The 25,881-nt window shown below is 35.9% G+C and overlaps 1 protein-coding gene across 3 annotated transcripts in view; it reads left to right on the top strand.

Moving 5' to 3' along the window:
* Positions 1-25,881, top strand: part of ROCK1 (Rho associated coiled-coil containing protein kinase 1) — an 84,363-nt gene that overhangs the window by 26,356 nt on the left and 32,126 nt on the right. For all 3 annotated transcript variants that reach the window (XR_005256082.1, XM_038129822.1, XM_038129823.1), the window contains exons 2-12: positions 7,011-7,092; positions 10,831-10,931; positions 11,743-11,880; positions 13,063-13,238; positions 15,992-16,076; positions 17,717-17,861; positions 18,147-18,285; positions 18,708-18,799; positions 18,981-19,140; positions 21,473-21,539; positions 25,003-25,091. Coding sequence is in view for 2 of the 3 variants with exons in the window: in XM_038129822.1 (XP_037985750.1) it covers positions 7,011-7,092; positions 10,831-10,931; positions 11,743-11,880; positions 13,063-13,238; positions 15,992-16,076; positions 17,717-17,861; positions 18,147-18,285; positions 18,708-18,799; positions 18,981-19,140; positions 21,473-21,539; positions 25,003-25,091 (1,274 nt within the window). In the remaining variant the exon portion in view is untranslated. The remainder of the gene's footprint in view (positions 1-7,010; positions 7,093-10,830; positions 10,932-11,742; positions 11,881-13,062; positions 13,239-15,991; positions 16,077-17,716; positions 17,862-18,146; positions 18,286-18,707; positions 18,800-18,980; positions 19,141-21,472; positions 21,540-25,002; positions 25,092-25,881) is intronic.

Raw genomic sequence — 25,881 nt, 5'->3', positions numbered from 1 at the left:
GTTGATTTCACAGACTTGCACTACAGTTTGTTTTAGTTTATTTTAGGAGATGCTTCAGCTGGTAAGATGCATTGCTGAAGTGACAAAACAGTAACACCCAAAAGTGCATGTGAAAAAAAAATTACTACTTGTATGTGTATCTGTCTGTAGACTTGCACCTGAGGTTTCCTTGAGTGCTAATATGGATATAAGAATATTGAGAGGCCTTTTGGCTCTGGTGTTAGTTTCAGTGGGTATTTTGATGTATGTGTTTGTGTATATCAGTATAATTTGAGATATCTGTATTGATTTATAATCTGGTGAGTCATGTAGGAAATGTATATTCCAGGAATTTGTCAGTGCAAGTGTTGAACAGATACTGTTTGAACAGAAGGCAAGTACATGTACTTACACATGGAAGCACTCAGAATGTGGGTGAAGTTTGCAACTACACTTGGAAAAACCCTTTAAAATGGTCAAAATGAAAGCAATAATCCATACTGCTTTTAATAATGCTGCCTTGAAGTTTCAAGATCTCCTTATTCAGTTGTTAAATCTTCACTGAGTCAAACTCTTTGCTCTTCATTGAGTTAACACCCCACCCCACCCCCAATATTTCTGTTTGAAAGGCTCTCTATTTAAGCAAATTTGCAAGAACTCCTAGGAGTATTGCATGATACTGGGGAGCAAGGAGCTCTGTAGAGTTCTGTCATGCTGGGTGATGAATCAAGGGCCTTCTACCCAGGCTCACATGTCAGTTTGTGTACTTTGCCTGCTCTAACAAATTAATGAAAATTCTTAAGGGAAGTGCCTTAATTCTGTCTACATTTTCTTGTCCACTTTAAAGATGAAGTGTTAAATTGCAGTTTTCTTGTATTTGGACAGCAAAATTAATGAGTGTGATTAACTTAAAACTTAATGGGATCTTTTGTGTACTTGATTAGAGAGAGATAAATGTAGCAGTATTTGCATAGTTGACCAGAGAATTACGTATGGCAGGATGTTATTGCGAATTATGATGAACAGATGCAAAACAAGGTGAGTCAGGTTTGTTGATTTGATAGTGAGGGGGGAAGAACACAGTGCTATAGAGATAGGAAAATGGCTACAATACAGGCAACCAAAATATGGGTAGCTAAGAGTTGTAGATTTTAAGGCTTACTTTTGTCTCTTGAAAAAAGGAAAAGTGGCAAAGAGTTTAAACTTGGATAACTCCCAGTCTGTCCAAAGAATGCAAATTTTGTACGCTGGTAATACTCATTAAGTATTTTTTTAGTGTTTTGAATGCTGAATAAATAGTGAAATAAGTGTCTCAATAACAAAGTTTCAACTGAATTTCATGTATTTCTGTTTGTGCTAGGTGATACTGCATCATAATGAAAATGTGTATGAAATAAAATTTCAAAATAAAGAAATGCAATAATTGTACCCTGATAATGTTGATCATTTATTGCATTTTCTACTTCATATCGGTTATCAATCATGAGATATGTCTTGCTAAATTGGAATTGGTTAATAGTGTATATTTTAAAATATCCCTATAAAATTATATTAATATTAATTCATTCATCTGAATGAAACCAGCATTACATAATTGTAGTGAGTTTTGAGATTAGGGAATGTAGTTGCAGAGTGAAGAAGTCCAGTATACTCATAGTGGTACTGGCAGTTTGATGCATTTAAACTCTGGAAGTAGGTATAGACTAAAATTTGGGAAAAATCCAGTTAATGTGAGACTGCTTAAGACAAACTGAAGCAAACCAGTCCGTTGTAGATGAATCTAATGAAAGGAAGTTACCATAACAACCTAAGAAATTCAGTGTTAATAGGCTGTGTAGTTAATGTATGTGTTAATGATAAGTTTTATGTTACAGCATTCTGTATTTTTAGAAAAACTGAAGGGAAAGTAATGGCAAAGGCTGTTGGGCTTGACCTGTTGTATAATGATGACTAGATGAATGAATGGCAAGCTGGTGATCAGTCTATTCAGAACAGATTGGTAATGAAGTTTATCAAGTGTGTGGTATTTCACAGCCATAAGGGATCTAAAATGGTGAATAATGATCAATTAATGATGGTAAAGCAGTAAAAATTAAAGATCTAGCAAATCAAAGAAGAAATTAATACTTTGTGGTACCCAGCTGATTAAAAGTGGTAGGTAAAATACATCTTTGAAAGCTGACTAAGTGCATGGGAGAAAAACCTCTCATCTTTATGGACTTTTGTTATGTTGAACTAGCTTTGATTTGTAATGCCTACTTTTGGGAAAGAATCAATCTAGTACACAGTGACTATAAGAACTAAGCAGATGTTATAGTGAAGAACTGAAAATACAATGAAGCACAGAACAGGAACTGTTGTAATGCATTGTGTACTTACAGTGTGCTCACAACTTAAACACAATGTGCACTTTCTCCACATGTGCCCCAGTTACAAAGTACATGGTGGGAATAACAAATCACCAGAGGGTGCCGATGGTGGGAATTGAAATAACTTTCATACGAGGATAAGTGGAAGAGAGTTGGCCAGTGGTGAAATGCCGCAAGTGTGTAAAGCTGTGTCTTGGGGGAGGTGGGTAAAGAGTCATTGTCCCTTTTTTGGCTGAAGAGTGGTAAGCTTGAGATGAGGTACAATTTTGTATAGCCTGTAGGTGGTGGAATTAATATCTGTGCAATGCTGTTAGAGCAAGAAACTGAAACAGAGAAAACATTTAGATAAAAATCACCAAAAAAAAAATATTGTCTAGAAAATTTTCATCATAGTTAACTGTGACAGTGCCATTTCTGGCTCACTCATACAGCTGAGCAGTGTTTGCTCATATCCTCTTTCCTGGGCATTTCTACTGTCACCTCCAGTGCCAGTCTATGCATCTAGACTGACCTTTGGTTTTATTCTATATAACTATACCTTTTAAACTTTGAAGTGTGATGTAGTAATGAACGAAATTAAACAGAATATGTGGAATTGTTGGTTTCATGAGGAAGAACTCTGCATGTTGTAATGACTCGCTAGTGTGATAAAATGAGGTCTTTTAAAGAGATAATGAAACTATTGATGATTTCATTGAATGAATGTGATATAGAAAAGGCTATATCAGACCATGAAACTGACTGAAGAACATTAGAAATGAATTTTTCCCCCGTTCTTTTTAATCACCTCTAAATAATGTTACCACGTAAGTGGAGGTATAAACCAATTTATTTTGGTAATCTAATTTAACTGTTACAAGGAAAACGTCTGTGTAGGCCTGAAAGCTGAACAGGAAAATTGCTCTGTAATGACAAAATAAGGTAGAGCTTAGTGTTAGCTGAAAATACCTCTAAGCCACAATATGTGTTTCCAAGAAGTATGGAATGTGCTGTATCTAAAGAAGATACATACTGAAAATACATGGCACCCATCCAAGTGGAGGAAAAATCCATCATAAAATTGAAGCCGTCTTGTTGTAATAGAGTGCATGGTACTACTGGAGGTGTGGTTGCCTGCTATAATGACATCTTGTCATCCTTTAAGAGGAGAAGAGTATGGCTGCTATAGGTCTTGATGGAAAGATGATGTCCCTTCCTTTCTGTGCTGGCAGAAAAGTCAGATGACATTGAAAGATTGGCCAAGATGGAATGAAGAAAGTTGAGAATTGAGCTATCTCAGCAGCCACTGGCAGTAATGATTGTGTCTCATTTAGACTTAACCCTTTTTCTGCAAGCCATCATTTCTACAACTCCCTAGTATGTTCCCATCTCTCTGACCCGTGCCACTTGGAACCAGCACTCACTTTGAGCTTGTGTACCTCTCCCTGTTTGTCCACTAGTGATACCATTTAAAAATAGCTGTGCTTCTGTGCTTCCCTTTGTGCTGGGACAGCTTGTAGTGTTTGCAAGTTCTTCTGCTTTAGCTAACGTAAGTGAAGTAGGCTGTTTCATGTTTTATGTTTTACACTAGGTATCCCAAGTATTTTACTTCCATTAATCATGATTCCATAAAATTGCTTCAAGCTTAGTCTTGCATTTGCAGTCTGACTCTAAAATAATACCTAGGTCTTTTTTTTTCTTCAGAAGGTTACTTCAGTTGAAGAAAATATTTATTTTGAGAGTTAAGGATTCACAAGTCTCTTAATTATAGACTATCACTCATCCTTACCTTTTTTAAATGGAAGTTTTGAACCAGTTTAGTTGATGCTCTGGATTCTGTAGTGGAGGGAAGCTGATTTTTGAAGAGCCTTTTAAATAAGCAATTCTTGGCATTTAGCTTCCTTAGATATTGTTTGCATGATCTTGAAATATGATTTGAAATGAATGGAAGATCAAGAGCTTAAATCTGTATTTCAGAGTTAAAATGAAACTTTAGTTTAGTTAAGTATTTTAACTGTTTAGTTAATTATTTTAATTGCTAGAGTTCATCTCTAAGAACTGGGAGGTGAAGAACAGAACATGAAACATTGCACATGGTGAATTCTGAATTAAACAGTATTGAAATTTGCTTTTGCTTGTTAAAAGTGAATTTGTGTACTTTTCCCCATCTTCAAATTAAAACTTTAAAAAATAACACAATAAAATACCTAACATGCCTGAGACACCAAGGAAACCATGAAGTTTTCTGTACTTTATGCTTCTTTAGGCATGGGCTTATATTTTAGTATTTTGAGAGAAAAAGTATGATACAAAAGTAAGATTAATGTTATGAATGTAAACGTATTGACATTTTTGCATATATTTTTGTATTTGGTGTTTAAAATCTCTCTTCCTAAAAAGTAAAAGAGTGAATTTTGGCTTTTGAAGCAAGCCCTGAATTGAAACAGATAATTGCACAACCCCAGAGCCAACCAGGATTTGAGAATTTTGTGCTTCTGCTTGGCATGTGGAAATTTTGTGTTAGCTGTGAACCTGGACAAATCAATTGACTCTACAGATTGGAAAGCTTCACAGCAGATTGAACCCCAGATTTTGACAGTTCATTGCCATCTCTAATTTGCTTTTAAAAATCACTGGATAGGACCCAGCAGCCTCCTAGCTGGTGTTTTCCTACTGCTTCACACAGCATGGAGATAAATGCACAGAAGCTACTGGTGGACTTTGTACTGCTGTGCGAGCAGGTATCATGGTTCTCCCTTAAATGTATTCAACAGAACCAAAGAATTTCATTTTTTTCTTGGATTTCCTGGATATTTACCATGTGTCTTTGGAAAAGGTGTCTTCTAGTAGTTTGCAAAGTATTTCTCACTAAGTTACAGTTACCCTGCGTGCATAGCTTTATTTCTGCATCTGTCTTGAGTCTAAATTGTTGTTGGTCGCTTACTCTATTATTTCTACTACTGACTGGTTTAATGTTTTTTCTTTGCTATTTGCTTTCTTTTTTCATCATCAGTGTCAGTCCAAAATGATGATGCTTTAATGCACAAGATGCAAAACATGACTTTATTTTAGAGAAGTGAAATACTGTGATGCTTTTCTTGATTTGTATTGTTTTCATTTTAGCATTTTTTAGTTCAAAATGAACCACTGTAGGCAGAGGTAGCTTAAAAATGGAATGTTTTTATGAAATATACATTTTTAATAATATCCAACCTTTAAAGTAATTCTGATTATCCTTGCAGCTACCTGTTTTCAAATTCTAGCATGATTTTACTGCTTCTTATTAGTATATATGAAGTAAATAATTTTTATCTCACATACTTTAAAAGTGAGGACCGAAAGCCAAGAAGTAATTTTTATTTTGATAGCACTTGAGATTTTTTTATAGTTAAAAGTCAGTCATAAAGACTGAGGTGAAAAATAGATTGGAATTTGAAGTGAAAGATCAAAATCTAATATTTCAGTCTAAATCAAATGTGTTCTCAATGATATATTCCTGGAAAATAAGCTTTCAAAAAGCTTATGCTCTAGCTTTTGTTCAGGCATAGTTACTTGATATACTTAGCAAGGACTGATGGATCAGTTTTCAATCCTGAAAAAAGGGTAGAAAAATCCTTTTAAAAGCTGAAAGCAATCAAATTAGGTCTAGTCCGATTTGAACTGATCAGAACAAAGACATATCTGGTCTAATATCTCACTCCAAGCAGGTTAAAAATAAGTAGCATAAACACCTAGCTGAATGGACAAGTAAATAGCAATACATCTCTGGCATGCTTTGGTAGCATCCATCAATTTGTATTTTAAGACCTTTGTCTCTGTTTTTGCAATTGTCACTTACACTTACCTGAGGGAGCAAGGTCTTCCTAATGCGCTTTGATTCTTTGTTACAAGATTCTTAGAATACTTGGTCATTTTTCAGTCAAAGCCATATCTTTGGTTTTCAGCCAAAAAACTGGATTTAGTTTTTCTCCAAGAAGATGCTCCCCACTGAGGAGTCATTTCTACCTAGTGACAAACTTTAACTTAAACTGTAAGTCACAAAGTTCACAGCATTTAATGAGACCTTAAGACCTTAAAACTATCTCCTTCTTCGTTGTATTTTTCTATTGGGTTTTCTGATGGTGTTTGGTTTGCTTTTGTTTATAGGAGATGTATGCTGTGGTAGTAGTGCCAGATGGGCTTGTGGCTGTTTGTTTCTAGATTTAAGTAGGAGTGTATAAAGCCAACATCTTGTTCATGAGAATTCACACTGAATTCAATGGGTAAAATGCAGGGGTTTCATTCTGCAAATTAAATTACCATCTTTGTCCTATTTGCCAGTTGCCATTTCATGTTCAAGTGCCTACTGTGATGCACTGTGACTTTTTAATACTACTGAACTTCATTAGAACTGCTATTTGTTCTTTATGTATTTGGAAAAGTAATTATTTCATGTAAGTATAGAGTTAATTAAGGTAATAATACATAGAAGCATATGGAATTAAATTTTGATGAGTCCCATGGAAGTGAAGGAGTAACAGCTGTTTCACATAACTGCTAACAGTCATTAAATAAATGTGAATGATTTCATTTGCATGGAAGATTGATAGGGACAGCTGGTTTTTTAACTTGGCTCTTTAGTTAGCAGCATGTGTAATTATTTTTTCAAATACTTAATTTTGCTTGTTGTTTGTTTTTTTTCAGGATGGATTAGATGCTTTGGTATATGACTTGGATTTTCCTGCCTTAAGAAAAAACAAGAACATTGATAACTTCTTAAACAGGTGTAAGTATTTAATGTTTAATTTACTAAATAACAGAAGTCTGCAAAATCAAAAAGAAAACACCTGTTCTAGCTCTTTGAAAGACAGCTAGGGGTTTGGTGTGCATTGAATTTTTGGGTGCAAGTTGTTTTGGGTGCAAGAGTCTTATTTATTTATTTCCCACTTGGAAGTGACAGCTGCCTATGCAAATCTCATCCCCAGCAATTGAATGTCCAATCTGTTGCCCTGTAAATGGCCTTGTCTGAAGTGGCACAAAGCCTTTTAAGAGAAAGACCTCTTGTCTTTGTTAGGGCAACTCCCTGGATTCTCCTAACTTGTTTTCTATTTTCATGTACTAGGATATCACAAGCAATTTACAGCAAAATGACATAGTGGTGTGCACGATGTCATGGAAGCGTATTAAATATTAGTTCATTAATAGACTAGAGCATTATTTTTTTAAGTTTTTGGATTTTTTAGTATTAAGGGTCTCTTTTCATGAAAATCTTACACTGCATAGCTGATGCATTTACTTATGTATGCAGCTGATGTGTCTGCAGAATTCTTTGCATTTACTTTGTATTTTTCCACTGCCAGATTTCCTGCACATTATACTCTATAATAGCATTTTAAAATAATAAAGTTGATTTTAAAATAGAAGTAATAGTTCCATATTTTTCATAATTAAAAAATCTCGAAACACAAACATAGAAACCCCAAAAAGGCATTTATGAATCAAAACTTTTCTGAAGGCTGCCAAACGGACAAATTCTGAAGATTGTGGCAGAAATGTTTACTGATTGAAGATTTGCTTCTGCTTGTAGACTAAATGGGCAAAACTTGAAATTAAGCTAATATTATTAGATTTTTACAGGCTTAAGCAATTCAGTTGAATTCTATAATAAATGTTTTTTGTGGTAAATATAAAGTAAGTTGACTAAAATAATTTTTTTCTTTGCTTTGAAATTTATGTGGAGTGGGGTTTTTTTGTTTCCACAGTATTTTCAAATGGTTTTTTGGGTGCAACTGTAACCTGTGATAGTGAATTTGTGGTGGTTATCTTACATTTATCTCCATTTGCGTGAATATTTGAGTCCACTAGATCTGTTTGATGGCTCATTTGCACATAAGCCGGTTACTGAAAGCCTAAGCTGAAATGTTCTGTTTAACTTTTCACAGTTCAAACTGTATTGATACCATATGCTGAGTTACATGCACATTTTGTATACTCAGTTATTTACTGAGAAGGTGTGGTGAAACTCTTGGGGAAAAGAGAAGTCGTATCAGGCAAAGGAAATACTCATTGCAACAGATAATTTGAATGTAATTTTTATGAGTAGTGAAATCATTAGTAAGTCTTAAAGCTTCACTTCTGCAATAGGGGCTGAGTGAAAGAAAACTTTTACATTTAGAACCTGATAATGAATATCTTTTAGGTATAAATTATATACTGTGTAAGATGTGACCTGAAGTAATCTGAATGTGGAGAACAGAACATATTAGTTCCCTTCAAACTGCCTTTGAAACATTAACTTGCAGTGTTTGCTGAAATATGAAAGCAAGCTGTGGATGTGTGAGTAGTGGCCTTATAGGGAACTGTGAAGTCTTAGTTTGCCTTGAGTTTCTACTAAAAAAATCAAAAAGACATTTTCATGTTTATTTTATTTTGTTAGGAGACTGTTTAAAATATCTTTTTGCAGCGTCAGCTGCCTGTTTTGCAACATTATTGCAGAAATTTAAAATAACTTTCTGGATGGCAAATAAAATGGGAGTTTGCTTTCTTTATTTTGTAGACTAATTGCCCTATTAACCACTCCTTATCCCCTCTTTATTTCTCCCTAATTTACATTGTGGAGTAATGTACATTGTAATGTAATTTACATTACATTATATTTGTGGAACCTCAAAATCTGCCTCTACTGGCTGAGGTTGTGAGGATGATTTTTGCAAATGTAGAACCTTATCGTTTCTCTACCATGTAGAATTAAAAGAATGAAGAAATGGGTATTGCAGGTATCTGAGAGACTTGCTTTGCAGTGGTGACTCAGTTTATTTCAGGGCAGCCTCTGAGCCTATACCCAGAGTTCAGGGCAAGTTGGGAGAGGGTGATTTTGCCATGGGAGCCACCCCAGCTGTTCATACAGCATAAACTGGGCAGGTCCTCCCCTGGTCCTGGGAGATAAGGAACTGCCTATTGAAGTCTATTGCAGCCTGATAAACCTTGTTTAACAGATCTTAGAATATGGAGGTCGAATTTGCAACACTGTTGTTATTATAAGGTGTTGTCTGAAGATAACTGAGTGTTAGTATGTATCTCAAGCAGTAAATTTCAATTTGCAGCTGATCACAAGCTTGGCTTACATTATTGTAAAATCCTTAGCTTAGGTTGCTCTTCAGATGTACTGTTCCTTCATTCTGCTTTATTCAAAGGCAATGCTTGTGATTGAATACCATTTAAAGGATTCATATTGTGCTTAGGCTTTTTTATTCAGAAGAGGTGAACCTCCTGTTGTGAGATTACTAGGCAGGAAGTTAACAATAGCTAGAAAATTGCTGTAATGAAAATTGCTGCATTTTAGTTCTGTGCAATCTTGCTCCTCCTCTTCTGTAAGCCAGTTGTCACCAGGGCAAATAAGGCAATGCATTATTTGTTGGAACTGCTGAATATTTTGATCCCTATCTGGAAGAATTTGTCAGAATTTAAAATTTTGCTCTAATTTACCGGAATAAGCCTGTGTTATGCTGCATTGTAAATGGTTTCTTTACATTAGATAATAATGTTGCAGAGTATTTATTCAAACGGAACTATGTTTGTTCCTCTTGAGGTAATAAAATCTTACTGAATTTTTAATGCAGTTAGGCAGCTTTTGTTTTAGATTGTGGCCTGTGTAGGTAGAAATCTAATGATAATTTTCTGTCAACTGTTTTGTCAGTTTTTAGCATATGAACTTAAAATATTTTATTTCTCCTCCTTTTTCTTCCCCTGTCCTTACTTCTCTCTAAACTTTGCTTTTAGGCCTAGAATACTGTTTTTGAAAATAAAATACCAGTGCATTATTTTTATATTAGAAGCATATCTGTTTTAGTAGAACTTCCTGGCTTTTAGAAATACTAAAACATGAAGCTTTTCTACGTAGTCTCATGCCAGTGTTGACCCACATGGATTAAAATAGACTGTTTTAATCTTTTACCAAATTTGGAATTAGAATTAGAATATCTGCCCACTGGGAGTTTGTAAATTATTCTAGTTTATAGAATGACAGGTTTATATAAATAATTGCAGTGATTCCCACTGCATGTTTTAAATTAAAATCTACTTTTTTGAGTATTAGGAATCGTGAAAATGCAGAAAAGCATAACTTTATTCAAAAAATATTTTTCAAGTGTCTTGTAGTGTATTTTCTTGTACACTTTCGCGGCTGTGTTGCATATTTATTCAGAAATAATATTTTTATAGTGATCAGCTTGCAAGCAGGATCATGCTGTATATGAAATTTTTACATTGCTTTTTTTTAGATAATTATTTTAAATGAAATTTCTAAATTAAGCTCTGTAATAGGATTGTACAGTAGAGTCATTGCATTAGGTTATATCAGGTTTTGGTTGTGAGAATAAGGTCATGCATTCTTGCAGAGAATTTTTCAGTGGCAATGTAGGTTCTTTGAGCAGCAGTTCCTGTAAAAACTGTGAAAAATTGGAAATTAGACAAATGGGTTTAATTAAGTTGACTATATATGAAATGTGAATTTTGTTCCATGTAGATAAAGACACAGTAAATAAAATGAGAGATCTGCGCATGAAAGCTGAAGATTATGAAGTGGTGAAGGTGATCGGTAGAGGGGCATTTGGGGAGGTTCAGCTGGTAAGTTGAGTTTCTATTTGTACATTTGAACGTATTCTGTAGTATTTGCTCATGCATTTGTTTATCAGTGTAGTGTTCAGAAGATGCAGTCTTTAATATTAAAGCCTTTGGCTCAGTGAAATTTTATTTCTTTACAATTTATAGAAATGTTTTTGAAAATGTCCTATTTCAGTCCCGTCCAATTGCACTAGTACTTGTTTTGCATTGTAGTCTTCTCTCTTAAAATGGAATGTGTGTTACTCATAATCAAGAAAATTAGCCTTTACCACTGTTTACATGGACACTTGAAGAAGTCTTAAGGGCTAGAAGAGTTTCTGCCAGTTCAGGGACTACACCAGATTTTTGTGGACATAGTTCTCACAGATGAGAGATGTGTGTTGCTAGTGATAGGTTAGCAGTCAGGCTTGTTAATCCTGCTTCATTTAATCGAGTGCTGGTGGGAGAAACTGGAGATACAGCAGCAAGTATGCACATCTGCTAATGGACTCTGGAAAATGCTTATACTTTTAACTTTATGGTATTTAACATCACTAACTGCCAATATTTGTCCTTTTAAAGGCACATACATGCAGATTATGTGACTCCTATGCCTATGAACTGTGTTGAAAAGTTCTAGCAAGTATTTTAAAAGTAATGCATTGTCAGATGTAATTAGTTTGTGGATGTACAGTATATAATCCTTTATAGTAATGTGAAGAGTCTTATAAAATGTGTTAAATGGTAAAGCAGGAAAAGCTATGTTTTCACTGATGTTCTTCATGTGTTAATATGGCAAACTAATATGTTCCATGTGTCACATTTGTCTTCACAGGTAAGGCATAAATCCTCAAGGAGAGTGTATGCTATGAAACTTCTGAGCAAATTTGAGATGATAAAAAGATCTGATTCTGCATTCTTCTGGGAAGAAAGGGATATTATGGCTTTTGCTAATAGTCCCTGGGTTGTTCAGGTAAAGTGATGCTACTTTTAAAATATTGGCATTATAGAATAGTTCGGTTGTCACACTGCATGACCTGGAATTACACGTTTTGAAGTCTCTTTTTTGTTTTTTTTGGTCTGCTAGGGTATACATGACTAAGATAATAGCAATTTTGTATAGCGGTGCTATACAAAAGAGCAGGTATAATACTTGCTTCAAACTGTATTTTGTCATGTTTACAAGATAAACTATTCTCTTTATTAATAAAACTCTTTGCCAGATATATTTTGGTGCATCTGCTCTGTAGTAGTATTTGAATCATCCAGCATACCAGAAAGATGTGCTTAAGACAGAGCTTCTGTAAATTCTAATTTCTGTGTCTATCTTTGCAAATTATGCCTGCTCTGGTTATTTTTTCCTCATTTCAGAGTTCTCACTGGCAGTTTTTTGGGAGGCACTGCTGCCTTTGAAGTTCTAAGGAATATGCCTGAACCAATCATCGAGCATTGTGTGTGCACATGTCATCTTGTTAATTTAAACTGTTCTTACCCTTAAGCATATAAATTCTTCTGTTAGGTTGGAATTACACAAACTCATTCAAAATTTATGGGTAACTGCTTTACTATCTGTCTGGGTGTGATTCTGTAGAATAAAACGTAGGAATTTCATACAGTTTTAAGTAAAGAAAAATCTGCTTGCAGTACTCATGTTGAACAGAGGGCTGGCAACTTTAAGGGAAATATTTTTATTGTTTAAAGTTTAGGCTCATTTTCTATAAAATAAATGTTGACAATAATAAAATAAACATTTACTGATAATACAAGTAAAATCAGGCAGATGTTAGCAACAGAGTAATTTCATCTTTGCATATGGGTCTGCTGTCATCCCAGTGAGAAAGAAAAGCATTTGTCTAAATGTAATGAGCATTCTTTGAAATTATCTCAAAATTCATTGTACCAAATTCACTAATCACGATTTGTAACCAGAACTCTACTAATTCCAGGGTAATATAAAGGGATGGAGGATCTGGCTCTAGAGGTTAACTTCTTTTTAGGAGGTTTGCTGAATGATGCAGAGTTGCTGCAGTTGTTGTAGCAATTCTGTTACTTTGGAAATCCGCTTGCACAGAAATACCTTTGATTTGCCAACAAGCAAAGTATTAAAGATAATTGGAACATAACTGGCTTAGTTTTTGGTTTTGCTTTTTTGCAGTTATTTTACGCATTCCAAGATGACCGTTACCTTTACATGGTGATGGAATACATGCCTGGTGGGGACCTTGTGAATTTAATGAGTAACTACGATGTTCCAGAGAAATGGGCAAGATTTTATACTGCTGAAGTTGTACTTGCATTAGATGCAATTCACTCAATGGGTTTTATACACAGGTGAGAAAGAAAAAGATATTACATGGAGCTGTTTATTTCCAGATGCTGCCAGAATTACTTCAGTTTAGGCGGTTTTATAATTCAAGATACTACTTCTTTATTGTTATTCCATAATTATTCCATCCTACAAATTGAAAAGTTGTTGCCATCAGAAACTGTAAGTCTGAGGTGATATAGTCAAAGAGAAAGTTTTCAGCAGGCTGATGTTCCTCAGTTTGGGGAGCAATAAAATTGTCCTGCTTTACCAAGAGATAACAAGAACAGAAATGGTGTGAGCATGTTGGCCCCAAAATGGTCCTTTTCTTTTGATCAGAAAAAGCTGTTCAGGGAATTTGATCACAGTAGTATCCACTGTTAGGAATTAATTCTCTGCTAAGCATTTGAAACCTCAGTGACCCATTAAACAAGAATCTGTGAACAATGTGAGGAAAATGTCCCAGCCATATGTTTTCTTGTGAGGAGCAAGATGGAAAATTGAGATGCAGAGCAAAGGGACTTGGATTAGTTTCATATTATGTACTTGCCCTAAAGTGAAATGTGGTCTTTTCTTGGATAGGTTGCGAAGTTTTCTTTTAGATATTTGAACTTGTGTCTGTTTCTAGCTTTTAATTATATTAACTGGGAGCATAAGAATAATTTTTTCAACAGAAAATACAGGAAGAATTTGAGTAGTGTATAGTATACACTATAGTATATACATTTTCAGTTTGGGATTTGGTCACAAGATCAGTGTTAACACATAAGCTTTTGCAAAAAAGGCTAACACAAAGCAAGATAAACTACTAATCCATTGCTTGAGTGGGATCTAGAGCATCATTAATTATGTAGCTATGCTGCATCTAATGGGTAAATTATCTGGCTGAATGAACCATTTGTACATGTGTATTGCAAGGTTTAGAAAGCAGACATTAGAATATGCCAGCAGCACAGAGAGGTTTTTTTCATGAAAATTTAGATTATTTTGACACCAGGAGATTTTTTTTAAAATTGGTTTTCCCCTGTAGTTGATCTATTCAACTCTGATGAATGAAAAGGAACTTAAGAAAATATGGGCGTACTGCTTAATGGGTCAGGGACTGAGTGACAAAGGACATGGGAATGGCTGAGGCTGCTGCCTTTGCCCAGCCTTTGTTGATAAGGTCTGCTTTCAGGCCTCGGGTCCTGTGCCCAGTGGCAGAGCTTGGGAGAGGAAAGCATTGCTCTGGCAGAGGAAGATCAAGCTGAGTCCTAGTTGTGCAAACTGGATATGCACATGTCCAGGGCCCATGGTGGGACATGCCATGAGTGGTGAGGAAGCTGCCAAGTAGCCTTATGATACCGTTCTTTGTCACCTGGGGAGGTGTGTGGGAATTAGGACATTCCAGATGACTAGAAGGAAAAAAATGGCACACTTGTCTCACCCCAAGAAGGGCTGGGAGGAGAGAGTCAGAGGAGCTGAAGGCTAGCCAGCCTAAGGGCAGGTGGATTAAATTGTCAGGAAACAGTTTCCAAGCATGTGGATGGAGAGGTGATTGTGAGCAGCCTGCATGGATTTATGAAGGGTAATACATGCCTTCCCAAACCAATTACCTTCTGTGTTGAAATGATGGGCTTCACTGTCAAGGCAGAGTGTGTTTGTCTTGACTTTAGCAAGGTTGTAGATATAGCCAGGTTAGAAAGGCACAGTTTGAACAGGTAGAACTGTCTAGATACTCCTTGAGTAGATTGTGCTGTCCAGCAGCAGTCAGCTACCAGCAGTTCCCCAGAGGTTTGGTGCCAGGATCAGCACTGTCTCTGCTCACAGTATGAACAGTCTTCAGGCAGGACAGAAAGCATTGGTCACCAGCTGCCCAGCAGGACTTCATAAAAAAGATGAACCAGGCTTGAAGCTCCATGGTGAAAAGATGAAATGCAATGGATGACATGAGTTGCAGCAGGGGAATATCTAGCTATTCATTAGGAGTTGTTTTTGTTGCTGTGAGGGAGGTCAGACAGTACAAGAGAAAGGCTATGGATTCTTCATCCTCAAAAAAAAGAAAACTTGCCTGGATTTGACCCTGAGTAACCTAATGTAACTTTGTAGTTCTGAGAGACTTACAAGAATCACTCCCAACCAAAATTATTCTGTGAATGTACTGGTACATTTGCGCTAGACTTCATTTGATAGTTATGGCTAGAGTTCTCCCTTGAGGTCTCTGAAATATACTTTCTCCTGAAATTTGTATTATGCTATCTTGGTAATTGTTTCTTACTGTTGTACTGCTTCAGTATGTTCTATGACATCAATATGCTGCACTATACCAGTTAGTTTATGAAAATTCTATAGTGGAAGTACTTGGAGAGTGGTATAAGTTAATACTCCTCTTGAGTCATGGGAAAATGTTTGTTCACAATAATAGAATTTTGAAAATGACATCCAGTTGTTCCCTTGAAATAACAGTGGTACAGGAAGGGAGCTATGCCTGCTTGACATAACCAATGAGTGTTTTTTAGCAACTTGAGGTTCATGATTAGTGTCCAGATCTATTAAATTTGGTGACTTAAGGCTGTATTCTCACATATGTTCTAATTTTTAAAAATGTTGTAGTTAAGCAGTCTGTTGGTCGTGATACTTAGAAAAAGCAAAAAAAAAAAGTGGAGGCAGTAGTGGTGCTTTAATGTTGCTGTTTTTCCATAAAATGTTGCATCTGAAAAGCAGTTGACTTCCATTGTTCTCATAAGTTAAATCTAATAAATTGAATTTTTACTTTTTAAAGTACATATTTTTCTTTCAGAGATGTGAAGCCCGATAATATGCTGCTAGATAAAGCTGGTCATTTAAAATTAGCAGATTTTGGTACTTGTATGAAGATGAACAAGGTAAACATGTTTGTAATTTGACTTTACTGTTTGTGAAAGGAAAACATACTTAAAAGTGGAAAGAAAAGATACTGAAAAGTTTTAAGCTAGATGAGAAGAGTGTACTCTGTTCCCTTAGTGTTCCTCATGGCCTAGTGAAAGGAACTAGATGATCTTTAAGGTCCCTTCCAACCCAAATCATTCTATGATTCTGCGATTCATGCATCTTATTAGGTGACAATGTAAAGTGCAGAAATGGTTCTTCAAGTACCGTTTTTTAGAGAAAAGTTTTTCTGAAGTTTGTTTATTTTCTGGAAGTCAGGCCTTTCATTGTCTCTAGATGCTCAGGGTTATTTCTTTAAGTATTTTGGTATGAAAAGTTAGTGCAAAGAAATGAGGTGGTTTTTACGTAGTGTGCCAGAAATGAAAGAATCAAAACTGACATGCCAGTTACTTAATACCAGTTCTACTTATTAGCCATTGCTGACATAGCATGAGGACAAATCTGAGGGAAACAGGTGTCTTAGAATTATTTATTCTTAAAAATGTATTCTGAGGTCATTAAAGAAAAATATTCAGCGACAGTATTCATGTCCTGTGTAGCACTGTCGTTCCCTACACAAAACTGACTGGTTTGTATCAGCCTGCACACACATTTGAGAAAAAAAATTTGGAAATCTGAAATACATGGTATGTAGTAGAGTTGGTGTAATATGTACAATGTATTTTCATCATATTCCAGGAGATGAGTGAATTACTGTACTTAGCTGCTGAATAAAAGGCACCAATGAAAGCCAAGTGCAGGCTATGTGTAAAAATTCTAGTAGTCTTAAGCCTAATCTTGGTTCCTCTAGTCTTTTGAAAGTGAAAGGTTACTCTCTAGAAGAAAAACTGTGCAGCATAGGAACTTAATTTAGGATTTGCTGCATATGCAGCACTAAATTAATATTTATTCTGTTTGCTTAGTTATGTATTATGCAAGTTTTTCCACTGATCCATTTCTAGGAATGGCATAGGATTATTTCAGTAAGTGCCTGAATGGCACTGGAAAAGGGTGTGTGGTTACACCTTCAGCATTCTGGATGACAGCTCCAGTGTGACTGATCTCAGTTCTGCGAGCACTTTCTCCAGGGGTGTGAGGAGCATCAAACATTCTTCTCATCTGTTACCTGTTTTGAAGTGTCTCTACATAGATTTTCTAAGCCTTATCTACCTTTAGTCTTCCTGGCGTTCAGTATCTTGGGTCAGAGGCCAAAAACTTGCAGTTCCAGTTGTTTCTGTTATCAGAATCCCTGATGTTGACCCATTTATGCTAACAGAGGAGCTTTCACTGTTTACAGTACGTCCTGTCAGCAAATGACACATTTATACTGGCATGAGTGGCTGTGGGGTGTGTGCAGGGCCTAGATGCAATTCTGATTGCTTCTTGGATACTAACTGTGGTTTTTAAAGCAGCTTCCATTGTGTTTGACAGATCTAGTGCTTTGTTCTGGCTTTAGCAGCTTAGATTTCAAATATATATATTAAAAAAATTTAAAAAAAAATTGTTGACAAAATTTGATGTGGATCTGTTGATGTTGCTTACGCTGCATAAGCTCATGGAACTTACTGGCAATTTTGGATCTTATATTTGGGCCTGGCTGTTTTCCTCTCTTTTGTAGGAAGGAATGGTACGATGTGACACGGCTGTGGGAACACCAGACTATATCTCTCCTGAAGTATTGAAGTCCCAGGGAGGGGATGGTTACTATGGGCGGGAATGTGACTGGTGGTCAGTTGGAGTCTTCTTGTATGAGATGCTTGTAGGTGAGTAGTAGGATCATCAGAATTGATTGCACTACTTAACTAATCTCCCATGTTAAAATCACTCTTGTTTTTAACATTATTGCTCTTCTGGCATGAGCTGTGGTTTACAGATCCTGGCATTTACAGAATGTATTTTAGAAAAATTCTGGCAGAGTTCTCAAACATTTGTCCTTGCCTCTTGTTCACTTGGTTGCATATATTGTTGTATATGTAATTCAGATATTGCAAATCAAGTTTACAATCATTTTGATCTGCTTTTCAATGTTTGTGGTTCTGCTTTTTCAGGTGATACACCTTTTTATGCAGATTCTTTGGTTGGAACGTACAGTAAGATTATGAACCATAAGAACTCCCTTACTTTCCCTGATGACAGTGACATTTCTAAAGAGGCAAAAAACCTCATTTGTGCCTTTTTAACTGATAGGTAAGGTTTAGATTTTATTCATAATGAAAATAAGCCTTCATTAAGAGTATTTTTTGTCATGTTTATACAAAAAACTGTTTGTTTTGTGTGCATTTTTAAACTGCTCAGGAGAAGTGAAATTCTTAGAGCCTTGGCATGAGTGCGGTGTAACAACTTGCCAGTTGCCAGAGCTGTCCATGATGGTGGAAACAGAAACAGCGGAGCTTCTTAAAGGCAAAAGTTAAAACCAGGCTGTGTTCTGAAATGTAGCTGCTCTGCTCATGTAGAGATCTTCTTACGAAAACATTTGAGTTATATGTACATTTTACCGTAGCTTGAGAGGTATTTTATTGTCTCTGTTGTTAGATTATGCTTTAAAATGAGTCTCTCCTCCAGAATAATTTATGGAATCTCACATATTTAATCAAAACACTCTTTAACAGGGAAGTGAGGCTAGGACGAAATGGTGTAGAAGAAATTAAACGGCACCTTTTCTTCAAAAATGATCAGTGGGCTTGGGAAACACTCAGAGACAGTAAGTAGAGTGCTTTTCTCAGAAATGGTGGTCTGGCTTACCTATGTATCATGTTAGTAAAAGGACTGGTGTATTTTGTTCAAAGGAGTTTGAAGTTTTATTTACTCTGTACCAAGCAAAATTTTCTTAGTGACTTGAGTGATATACTGATTGCTGTCATACTATTTTGCATTTTTTCTAGCTGTAGCGCCAGTTGTACCTGACTTAAGTAGTGACATTGACACTAGTAATTTTGATGATCTGGAAGAAGACAAAGGAGAGGAAGAAACGTTTCCCATACCAAAAGCATTTGTGGGCAACCAACTTCCTTTTGTAGGATTTACGTACTACAGCAACCGTCGGTATGTGTGCAGAAAGCAAATTAATGCTGTGTTCTTTGCTGGCACTGTTTCTGACTCTTACCAACCAATATCAAGGTTAAAGTCTATTCAGATCCTTACTAATCATTCAGAATACTAAAAATTACACTCTTTTAATACTTCTAACTATGATAACCAGTACTGCTAGGCATCATTACCTTAAAATATCACATAGTGTTGTTGAGTGTCCTGTTCTGCATCAAGAAGATTTTTCAGTGATGCTGCAGAAGCTACGCAAGACAAACCACTGTTGCCACTACCAGGCAGAGCTGCCTGCAGAGCACTGAATTGTGTGCAGTCATGAATCAGGGTTTGAAAGTCCATTTGTTTTACTGCATATTACTGTCCCTGAGCTGAATATGAAGTTTCCATACTTTCCATCAGTGTTTTAGTGTGTGGTAAATTAAACCTTGGCTTACTAGAAATATTTCCTACTTGCCTGCTTTCTGCTTCATAATTTTTCTTTTTTTTAAGTACACATCCACTGACAGAGTGAGATTGTGGTGCTTTACAGCTTTCACTATTGCTTAAAAGACTTGTAAATGACATTGGTTAAAGCTGTATTAATTCATGCTTTCAACAGTCATTATTATTGTAGGCTCTATGGATAGCTACATCTACATTCAATGATCTCAATAACTTTTTAGTGCTTGGAAAGCTGCTTTTAATTGTAGTGTCAGTCAGGCTTAAAATGGGCTAAAACTTCTAGTAGAACTGTCAGATAGAGACCATTAGTTTTAATAGCATTTCTGGGTAGGAAAATCTTAAAGGAAATAAATCTGGTTTTCGTCCTTGTGTAGAAGAGGAAACACTTTTCCAAACCTGTGGTGAAATTCTTTCCATCTCTGCAAAGAGTTGGATTTGTTGCTTTTTGCCATGGTAAGGTGTAGAAGGATTTGCAGGCTTTCCATACACTGGGCGAGTTCAGCAGTTCAAGAGTTTCACCTATTGTTCTCAGTTTAGTCTGTAACTTTGAAAAGTTTTAATTTTTGCCTTGCAGGAGTACTTTTGGGGAGAGTCTCAGGAATTTAAGAGAGCTAACTGCTGTGTTCTTGCTGTCATTGAGTTCTGCTGCTCTCTGCTACTGTCGTTAACTTTGTAGGCTTACTAGAACTATGATACTGGCCTAGAACTGAATTTTGTCCTGTAATAATCTGCTGGTGTGATTGTCTTGAAAAATCTGAAATGACTATTCATGCTTGCTACACCTGTAATCCTAACTTTTGTTTTCTTTCTGTACTGCAAATAGTTCAAGCATTAAAATAAAAATAAGTCTGTATCAGGACATATTAGCACAGATTTTGGAATACCAGCTGAGAACGCTTTGTAGCCCTATCTGGCTTGTGAGTTCTCTTCTAGATTTGGTGGAGCTGGTGCTGTGCCTATCTAAGTATCACATTCTTACTGCTCACCAACCCTGGTGTGTAAAATATGGTGGATTCTTGTACTCCAAACAGCAAGCTTGTTTCAATAGGAAAGTGTTTCATTTCCACTTTGTCATTTGATTGTCTGAAAGCTGGATTGATGTTTAATTTGACCATGGTTTGGAGATGCCTTTGATTTTACTCTCCTTGGTCTTTTGGAGAGGTTTTTTTTTATATCTGGAAATATCCACGTGAAACAAAAAGGATGTGTCCTTCTTTCTCAGTTCATGTGTTGGAGTGTTTTTTCTCACGTAATCTGATGCACTTAATAGATGCTTTATGTCTCTTTAGATCAGTTATCAGGCCAAGAATATCACATCAAATACCAAAGGAATTTGAAAACAGTAATTTGTATTTATTTACCTAACTCTCCAGAATCATCGCAACTAGAAATTTATGGTATTTTTAGAAAACATTTACATAAAATAAGAACACTGGCTTCAGGGCAAACTTTTTGTGTGTAGAGCTCTTAGTAACTTTGTTGAAAGTTACACAATCTCTGCAGACTTTGCTTCATTACTGCTACTTGCTGCATAAGTGCCTGAGTAAATATTTATGGGATGGAAGCCAATGAGAGTGTTGTAACTAAGGAAAGCAAAGATTTTTTTTTTAATGGTTATTAAAAAAAAAGAAAAGTGGTTGTATTGTGTTTGGCAGAAATCCTTTTTTTCTGGAGGCCTTCTGTTGCAGCTTTGTACTTTAACCTTTCAATAAATTGAATTTTTCAATTAAATGTGCTTAAATCTGATTATGTTGCTATTTGATTAACCACATTTTGGAGCAATAAATCTGGAAGTTATATTTTAGGATGTCTGCATTATCTTAATCTTTTTTTAATAATCTTACCTTTAAACAACTCTTCAAATATAACTTTAAAAATGTTTTTGCAGGTATTTAGGTGTCCCTGCAGAAAATTCCAATGACAACAGAACAGGCTCCAGTGTGGACAAAAGTGTGGTATGTCTTCATCTTTATTGTATCCTAATAAAGAGTCTGCTGCATATATAAACATATACTGCATGTATACCATAAGCTGTTTGACTTAGACATGTCTCAGATTATCTTAGTATTTGGGATCACTGAAATCGATGCATGTTTTTTAGCTCTTTAGTATGGCCTCCCTAATAAAGTTAATGGAAAAGCAGAATTTCACTTCTTAATATGACATTGGTTTTCCTGAATTGAATAAAATAGACAAAAGTTTTTTGTGGAAAAGGATTCACAGTTTTTGTATTTATATCAAAGTACTTGTGCAGTGTATCTAGAGTGCCTCATTGATCCTGGGTAGCTTTGTGGCAACCATGGAGTCTGGACTTCCAGTGAACTCAGTGGAAGGTGGAAGACAATGTACCAAGCTTGGGCATTCTGCTCCTTCACAGGCCTTCCCCACAGGCTGTTGGGAGTTGGGGCACTGATGATCTGCATTTCTAGAGCAGTTCACCTAGAAAGAAATGCTCAGGAATTCTTTCAGTTACTTACTCCCAAACATCTGGACAGTCAGGTTTCCAGGAAGATATGCTAAGGTGTTTGAGACTTGATTGAATGCTTGGATTCTATGTAAGTTCTGATATAAATCAAACTATTCCCTGAAAATGGTTTGATATTTTACAAATTACATTCTTTCCAGAAGAAAACATGGTCAAAAATTGGTAATTAACTTCAAAATAAATCTTGGCTTTGACTATGATTTACTGTGTTGGTATTTTGTTCTGTTTTTTGTTGAGAGTAGAAAATATACTGATCTATGTTCCCTTTTCTCTTAAACTAGCAATAAAAAGGTTTAATGACACATGGCACTACCCAGAGAAAATTTGTACAGGACAGGGGAACTGGTTATGTCCTTTACTGGGCAAGTGAATTTAATCATTGAAATGTCTTGATTTTTTATGTATATTGATGTGTTTGATATACTTCCTTTTCCTTACAAGTGTTTGACTGTTGATAGTAAACTTTAAAACAAAGTAAAAGTTAAAAACAAAGCCAGACTTTCCAATATTTGAAAGAACTTAAAACTGTGTGCTGGCTTTTGGCTGGCTTTGAAGAGAGTTACTGAATGGACTTGGCATAATCAGTGGAATACTACTCAGTGTGTAGTTGAAGAATCCTCAATAGTCCTGTCCATATTGTCAGACGTATTCAAATGTCTTGTGACTTTAGCAGTTTTGGGAGGTGAGGGTCTGGAAGAATTTGAGTGATATAGGAAGTTTTAAATCAATGTTAAGTCTTTATTACCAGGTATGTTTCTCCCACAGTTCTTTCTTAGCTGTTTTTCTTTCATTACATGCTGCAATGAAAATGGTAATGTTTGACACATGGTTAGCAAATTAATTAGTTCTGGAAATACAACACAAGATGCTACCTGGTATTTCTGCATTTTGATGTCTGTGTTTTGAATGTCTTTGGGGAAAGACATGAGTGCCACAAATTTCCAAGAAATTAATTGTTTTTAATTAAGTGTGTAAAACTTAACAGAATTAGGCCATGATGTTGTGCAAAAATAGATTCTGTATCCTTTTACTGAATATCAAACCTCTTTGAAGATCTGATTGCTTACTTTGGTTTAGTGCTGCCATAACCACCTGAAAAAAATTTAGATTTTAAGAGAAAGGAGATTAACAGATTCTTTTGCACCGGATCTTAGGTTTTCTTCTTTGCTCAGGGTACAGAACCAGACTCACTATGCTGTAGTGAGTAAGAAAAAAGAAAAAAAGTATTACAGTTCCAGAGGGATTTTTCTTTACTTCTTTGTTGCAAACAGGCTTTTCTTCAGTCCTTTCCTCCCCTCCTTCCTACTCGGAATGGAAACCAAGAGCAAACTAAAGCTTAAAGGCGTGCTTTTATACTGAGTTAATTGAAACTCAGGATTTTCTTGAGGTATTCTTGAGTCTATTGATAGCAGATTGTGCAGAACTTTGTCCGGAAGCCTGTTGTCTCTACTGATATAATTAGACTGTTCAGCCAGCTCAGATGGGTCCCCTGGGGTACAGCCTGATGTGAGAACATGCAGAGACAGAGAGACGCAAGAGGATGCGATAGCGGCCCAAGCCAGTCAGAGTCAGTACAGAAATGCCTCAGTTGCCAGATGTCTTTTTAGACCTGCTTCTCATCTATCCCATTTAGTTCCTCTGTGCACCCTGTCTGGAAGGGCTATAACATGAGTAAAAGGAAATGGAAGAGCGATCACATTGAACCTCTGTCATTCTCTGTTTTGGGGCATTTGCTGTGATCCTTTCTTATTACAGTGAGAGCCTTTAAATAGTCTTGCTTCTTGCTTTATTTCTCCGTGGTTCATACCAAGGAGATCAAGGCGTTGTGTACTGGTCCTTCCTTTGTCCTCAAAGTCTAGATTTAGAAGCCATCCCTTGTTTTTAACTACAAGCATTGTCTGATCCACATAGTGTTATGTTCTGTGTCACAGTCACACCAGTAATTTGTTTTCCAGAGCTGCTCTGTTAAGTGCTGAAGTGTCTAATTGTTTGAAGTTTTTTGAGATTTTGGAGTTAAAACAGGAAACAAGAAAGCAAAGCATCAGAACCACTTGAATATATTGCTTTGAAGAGAGTCTAGATTAGGAATCTAGTGCTTCTCTGTGCAGTTCCAAGAGCATTGAGGGAACTGTGTAAAAATTAAATAGGCTGAAATCTTTACAATATCAGTGGAAAGGTTCATAATGAATCAACATGAGGCTGACTTGATGACCTCCTTCAAGGCTGACACCATCATGTTAAATGAGGATTTTGATGTTGGAATGGGATTATTGTGCCAAGATATTCAGTAGAAGGTGGTGGATATTTTGAGACTACATGAAAGGAATGAATTTCTGAATTTATCCTGCCTGGCAAACAGTACATGCTGTGCCATAATGTGCCATATTAACATCTGAAGTTTGTTACTGTCTTTCAAACCTTGGTACAGTTGTAGCTGTAAAAATGACCTCTGACTAAAGAGATGGTGAGAGCGCTTTCTCCCCATTGCCAGTAACTGACTGGCCCGGTTCTGCTTCCTGAACTGGTTGGGAGCTTGAAGATGCATTGCAAAATACATTTGGTGGTTCATGCTAGAAGAAATTTTGAGACTTACTAAAAGTGCTTTGTTACATTTTTGCAGTAATGTCTTTAGCCAGGTACTGAAGATATGTAAAACAAGGAGGATTTGATTTAGCTTAGCCCTGTGAATTTTGAAGATATCTAAAATTTCATGTGCATAGAAATGAGAAAAAATTGTCTTACTTTTTGTAATTAAATTGTGGGGAGGCAGGGAGGAAGGGACATGCATCATATTTTAATAAGGTAAAAAGTCTTATTTTGGTAGAAGAAAGTAAGCTGTGATACAATGTAAGCAGAACTGAATATTATGAAACACTTTTTTAAAGTTTCTAAATTTAATGCATGTTCTTTCATGTGCAAATATATATTTAAAGCTGGAAAATATGCAGAAGATGATCTATGAGTTAGAAGAACAGCTACATAATGAAATGCAGTTGAAAGATGAAATGGAGCAAAAGTGCAGGTGAGACTTTGAACTTCAATTGTTTACATAATTTAAGTATATCTAACACTTCAGTTCTGTGGTACTGCTTTAGGGATTACCAGGATAACACTAAGAATGGTGTTGTAGTTCTCCAAGGGAGTTCCAGGCACATATTTAAATAATTCTAAAATTTTCCTTAGTATGGTATAAAGAAATTTTTGATTGACAACCATGTAACACATGTTCTTTCTGAAGACTTAGGTGTTTACCTGATATCTCTGTACTCAGATGTTTTATTGGACTGAGGTACACACTCACCATGCTGATTTTTTTTTGAAAATGTGAAATTCTTTATATATGGCGTATATTGGATTATTAAAATTAATTAGATGTTTTCTAAATACAGAGTACTTGTTGGAAAACCACTTTTTTCCCCTATGGCTGACATATAAGAACAGCAATTTGCTTTCTGAAGTTCTGTTTATACCATGCTGAAGTAGCAGCTATGTGAGAATTGGCATTTTTCTTGCAGTCACACGAACAAACAGTTGAGATTCTCCCTTTGTGATAATCAGACTTTTTTACTGAGAGTAATGCAAACTAAATTCCCCTTTAGTTAGCTTCTCCTTTTGAAGTATTTTCCTGAAGAATTAAATAATCCCAGGAGGCAACACCAGGTATATGATACAGGAAGAATTTAGACTTGTGAATTAGAACCATGGTGTGTAGCTATACAAGCTCCTTAGGTGTAAACTGGTAAGTGAAATGGTCTAGTGGGAATTTAGGCTGTGTGACACTGTTGCTTACTTAAACACAAGCTCACTGTTGG

Source organism: Motacilla alba, chromosome 2 (genome assembly GCF_015832195.1).
Source record: "Motacilla alba alba isolate MOTALB_02 chromosome 2, Motacilla_alba_V1.0_pri, whole genome shotgun sequence".
Taxonomy (NCBI): Eukaryota; Metazoa; Chordata; class Aves; order Passeriformes; family Motacillidae; genus Motacilla; species Motacilla alba.
Note: the sequence above shows the minus strand (reverse complement) of the source record. Positions and strands in the feature narration are given on the sequence as shown.